The following is a 6000-nucleotide window of genomic DNA, read 5'->3' as shown; positions in this document are numbered from 1 at the left end:
CCATTTATTCATAGCATTGAGAATAAACTGGCCCATAAAACTCTCCAAAAACCAGCCAGTGAGTGTATCCCTTTGAATACTAGCGGCCGGGGGGAGAGGGGGGGGGGGGCATTCCGGTGTCCCGGTTGAACATTTCAGAAATCTGACAAGCCTAGCTAAAAGGGACTGTGCAAGACATTTTTAGTTTTCAGAGATCACTGGAAAAAAAAGTATTTTAGTTTTTACTGTATAACTGGAATCGAAAGTAAATGAAAATGTTAGAAGGGTCTGTGTAAGCATATAATTGATTTATTACACAAGGCAGAGACTTCACACTACAACATGTCCTTGCTTGAGCATTGGTTCGTTGTGATAAATTATCAAAAATTTATTCAATGATGTATTTACAGGCAGTATGGTACAAACTGTGAAATTCAAAACGTCTTACAAAGTAAGTACAAGCTGAAAAGGCAGAATTGAGAAAATGATTGAAACTTGGTGTTTAAAATGGAAATGGCGAGTCAACATCTTGAAGCATCTGTTTAGTAGTAGTAATAGCTTTGCGATGGAACTGTATCCAATAACGCATCTTCAGAATATACATTGGAGTAGAATCTTGAATAGTTCAGGCTGTTTGAAACGTAAGATTTCACTAAGATTAGGATGGAGGAATTATACAATCAGTTTCTGCTGTTTCAGTGTTGCATTTTTAAGAAAGCTAATAAACTTTTAGTAATGCTAGAGGGCCTAGTTTGAAGGCAACTACCGTCCTATATTGGATTTAGGTATTAATTTCTAATGCTAAAGCTCCTGCTAAATTTAACAGGCGATCAATTTATGCTAGAATTTTTCCGTGATTTTAGATGAGATGATGATTTGTCGAGTTGTATTCTTTTTTTTTTTTCTTCTCAGAAGAGGAAAATCGAAATGCAACGAAACTTTGAAGTACCCTCGAAGGTACTGAGAAAATAAAAAAAAGATCGTATTCGAACGTGAAGTCGCTTCAAAAGGTTTTGCATACAAAAAACATACTTGGGAGCGCCGAGAACGGCGTTTTAGAGTTGTTTTAGTGTTTAATCGTAATGTGAAACAAATTAATTTTGAACTTTGAGCTTTCGTACTAAAAGCGATGTGCTTCGTAATTCAAGAAAATTTTGTTTTTAACATGAGCTTCGAGTCAGGACGCGGGACTGCTAAGCTCGTGAACGAATGCTTCGTGTACAGGTATATATATATTACAACATATATATTTTTTATATATACGTGTACACGCCTTTTTTGCTTTGTATGTATATATCTGTATATATATATATAGTATATTTGGACTTTCTATAGAAATGAGTACATTATATCTGGATGTGCTGGAATAAGGATTGGAAAGAAGCTAAATTTAAGCAAGTCCGAACCGTTTGCTGAGTTAATGACGCAAGATCTTGCTGTATTTTTTCTTTTTTTTTTGAGACAGCAATAACAACGCAGAAAGGCACATGATAAAATGAAATCTCAAGTAGAGCGGGATTGCTCTTGAGTGGCTGACGGAAAAGGCATGTGACATGTGAGTCACACGTGAACCACACTCTTCTTCTTTCGCGTCTTCTTTCCGTTTCTCTCCGGATTCTAAAGGGGAAGGGGGCGAGAAACTGAGCTTGGAGTGTTAGACACCTAAAGTTACTGTGTGCAAAGAGAGATAGGTCGATTTTTTTTTTAAAAAAAGATTGGCATTTATTCCCCTGTCCAGTTTCAGAACCCTGAATATAGAAATTTGTTTTATTATTATTTTTTTTCTCTTTGCTCGAAGCACTTGTCAGCCTTGACTTGCTGTCCAGGTATTCCTCTACGGGCTAAAAGGCTACTGCTTCACTTTCCACAGAGAAGCATTGAAGAGAATGAATGGAGGAACCCTATGACGACGGCTCATATATCACTAGGAGGATTTCGTCTCATTTCAACATTGCATATCAATATATGCATATATATATTTACCATATATATGTATGCACATATGTATGTATATATTCCTACTTCAGTCCTTACCTGGACACTATTAGAACTCTCTTACGCTGTACATTCGCCATCATACAACAATGTATATATATATGTATATATAATTCTTTTATATATATTACTCTTTTAAAAACTTCATTATTTGCTTGCTTCATATACATAAGTATATATCATCCCCCTGATGTGCAAGGGCTGTTGTTTTCACCAACATGAGTGCTGTTGATAAAAAATAAAAAAATAGCCTACGTTTTCACGCTAACTAGCGGTAAGCTATACAACCCAATTCGTAACTAGAATTAACTACCTACGTAACAAGCTAGATAACTCAACAATTAACAAATCAGTCAACAAGCAATAGATTATTTAACTAGACGCGCTCTTGTGCGTCCCACAAAATCTTCCCAGGTTTGTTCTGACGCCTGACAACGCATCTCTCCGATAAAACAGGAGAAACTTAACGACTCAATATATTTAGAAGCTTTAAAATATACTCTCACCGAAAGCAGGATTCAACAAATCGTTGTCTCAATAAGCAGCATTGGAATCGCTACAGCTTCAGACAAATCGAATCAGTCTGCAGTCATTCCTCATCGATCCTCATTCAGAAATCCAAGTAATCAATTATATATATGCTAATTTTTTTTTTAAAGATAAAAGCTTTCTTGCATCAAATATTCTCAGAAAAAGAAAGGAACAAACTACTTCCTTCTAACGAGTGTACCACTTAAAATGTAACGCAATAATAAAATTATATACTCTCTGGCAACAAATGCTATGGCCTTACCGCAGGTATTTTGCGTATTTACATTTAGTGTAAATAGATAATTATAGTGTAAACTAATTGTTAGAAAAATAACGATGGAAAACATTGGTTTAGTCAACCAAGTACACGTGTTGCAAGCGGACAGGTAATGAACCCCTGCATACATAATATAAAAATATACGCTTCATGCAGCCCTTTTGGTTCGTCGCATCGAGCTCAATAGATTCAAAGAGCAAGCCGTTTTTCTTGGTAGCTGTACAAAGCCTTAAAGTGGTTTTCCCCTCCCTGTTGCCCGTGTTCAGTAATTATCACACATCAGTCGAGCGACTCGTGACACTAGGCGACCTAGAGTGAATGACGACCTTGTGTCCATTCTTGGTCACGTGTCCGTCGCTCTCGATCACGATGGCGGTCTGCTGCGGCCTCGGCTCCGAGCCGATCTGGCCCTTGTAGCGCCTCCAGGTGTGTTGGATGACGCGTGCGCAGTACTCTTCCCTCTGTCGCCAGAGCGTGCTGCTGATCGCTTCCAGTCCTCCGCGGTCCTTGTTGGGCACCACGTCGGCGATCTCCGCAGTCTCCTCGATCACGTGACCCTTGCGGGCGAAGAAGTCCTTGGTGAGGGCGTCCAGGATGTCAACGCAGTAGATGAGATCGCCCATGCAGATGGCAATATCCATCGAGATGATTTTGTACTTGTTGGGTTTCGGGATCTGCAGTGGTTCCTCCAGCGCGTCCAAGAAGTCGGTGAGGTTCTCGTACTTGATGAACTGGGTCCCGTCGGGATCGAACCGTTGCCATATCTCGTAGTACATGTCGTAGTCGTCTGCCGTTAGCCCCTCTTGTACGTCCTCCGTCGCCTGGCTGTAGTTCTCTAGAATCACGGCAATGTACATGTTTATTATGATCAGGAAGCTGACTATCAGGTAGGTGACGAGGTATGCGACAGCGATTCCCTTGCTACCGCAATTGCCGGGCTCGTCGGTTTCCGGGTCAGGGGGATCGCAATCGGTGTCGTCCATGATTCCGGCCAGCACCGAGTCCCACCCCGCTGAGGTGGACATCTGGAACAGCAGGATCATGGACTGGCCGAACGTCTCGAAGTTGAAATTCTCGTCGATTCCGTAGCGGCGCTTGACGGTCATAAAAAAGGACATGCCGAAAATTGCGTAGATGAACATCACCAGGAACAGGAGGAGGCAGATGTTGAAGAGGGCGGGCAGAGACATGGCTAGTGCAAACAGGAGGGTCCGGATGCCCCTGGCACCTTTGACGAGCCGGAGCACCCGACCCACTTTCACGACACGCACCACACGAAGCAGTGTCGGGGACACGAAGTACTTTTCGATCAAATCTTTCAGAACCACACCTAGGAAGAAAGAGAACTTTTGATTAGTATCAACGTTGAGTTAGAACAAGCGAGATAAAGAATTTCAATGAAAGTGGAGTCGAAAAGTACATTATAACATCAGTGAAGGTCATCATGGAAATAGTAAATATGATCAAAAGAGTTTGAACAGAATCTTTTTCTTTTTTAAATTTTAGATCTGATGGCTTTGCTTTTTTCGTCCATTGTATAACACTTCCGTATAATGCCGTGGGCAGGTATCTGCAGAAATGAGTTTTCGCGATACAGGTATAGGACAAAATAATAGGAACATCCAGTTAAAATTGAATCTTTCTTCGACCGTCCACTAAACGACCGCCACGTGTTGCAACAGTTTGCCACCAGGTGGCGGTGGTAGGGAAGATATCAATCAAGTTTTTGGCAGTGTGAGGATTGCATGGAAAAATTCTGTATTTAGCAAAGTGTGATTTTGACCGATCTCTCGGACATGAAAGGAGACATGATAATTAGAGATCTTCTAGTTGGAGTGTCCAGAACAGCCAGTCATGTGGGTGTTTCATGGACCACTGTATCAATGGTTATGGCAGCCTATACAAATCTGGGAAAGTTGTCTCCTGCGAAGCACAACGGTGGGCAAGGTCCAAGTTAAAGCATCGTTACAGACCAGTGTTGAAGAAGATTTTCTCTCGAAAAGACAAGACTACACTGCTTTATATGACGTCTGAAATGAGTACCCAACTTCAGAGCCCCGTATCAATGAAAACTACTCAACAGGAGTTGCATGCTGCGCACATTCAAGGCAGAGTGGTTATTGCGAAACCGTCAGTTTCGGCGCAAATGCTATGAAGAGACTACAGTGGTGCAGAGACAATTTAAACTGGACACAACTGAAATGGGAACAAGTCATTTAGTCTAACTAGTGATCATTTACTTGATTCGAGACCATCGGACGTGTGTTCGTCTGGCGAGCACCTTGAAGAATATTATACTGACTGCTTGGCTCCTATCGTAAAGCTTGGAGGGGGTTCTGTGATGGTGTGGGGAGCAATTAATCCCTTAGATTGGAGCCTCTTGTTGTCCTGAGGGGGACAAATGAACATAATCGAAGCTTTCTCGCCGATCATCGTCACTTCAAATTTCAGACTATCTTTCCGGGAGAACGTCCAGTGTTCCAAGATGACAACGCCTCTATTCACGCATACCACTATGTTCAATCATGGTTACATCAGCATGACGATGAAGTGAAACATCTAAAGTGGTGTCCCCAATCCTCTGGTCTGATAATCATTGAGCTTTTGTGGGGTTTTTTAGAGAACAAAGTCGGAGCGCGGTTTCCTCCTCCACGAACTCTATCTGAACTCGAGACTCGATCTCTTGCACGAGGAATGGGTGTGAATTCCAATGAACTATGTTCAAGACCTTCATTTGTCAGTTCCACGTCGAATACAAACTGTCGTTAAGGAAAATAGTGGTACAAACACTTATTAATAAAATATTTTCATTTTTCCACAGGTGTGCTTTTTATTTTGTCCTACACCTACATTTGAAGAAATGTGTGTTGGATTCTTGGATTCAGTACTACCAATAGGGAAATGTTGGAATTACGACTTTTTTCAGCGGAAACCAAATAAGCAAGCTTGTACAATAAAGCTAACGAACAATAGATGACAAGAATGCAAAAAAATTGAAAAATGAAAAATTTGCAGTTGCTGCCCTATACCTGCCCACGGCAGTACTACAGTTAACATTGTCTCCACATTTGCTAAAGAAAGTAAATGTAATATTTTCCTCGAGAACAAACAATAAGAGTGGCCCTTTATTTTTATTTCTTTCACAAAGCCAATGTCGTCTCTCTTTGACAGCCTAGCTAATACAAGACAGCAACAAACAGCACATCCATAACATCTAG

The 6000-nt window shown here is 41.0% G+C and overlaps 1 protein-coding gene across 1 annotated transcript in view; it reads right to left on the bottom strand.

The window, feature by feature from the left end:
• Positions 1–771: 771 nt before the first annotated feature.
• The window catches only part of LOC129224682 (sodium channel protein para-like), a 140683-nt gene continuing 135454 nt past the window's right edge, over positions 772–6000 (bottom strand). Inside the window, exon 30 of the mRNA XM_054859228.1 lies at positions 772–4112. Within this exon, the coding sequence (XP_054715203.1) occupies positions 3055–4112 (1058 nt within the window). The 3' untranslated portion in view covers positions 772–3054. The remainder of the gene's footprint in view (positions 4113–6000) is intronic.

This window comes from Uloborus diversus, chromosome 6 (genome assembly GCF_026930045.1).
Source record: "Uloborus diversus isolate 005 chromosome 6, Udiv.v.3.1, whole genome shotgun sequence".
Lineage (NCBI taxonomy): Eukaryota > Metazoa > Arthropoda > Arachnida > Araneae > Uloboridae > Uloborus > Uloborus diversus.
Note: the sequence above shows the minus strand (reverse complement) of the source record. Positions and strands in the feature narration are given on the sequence as shown.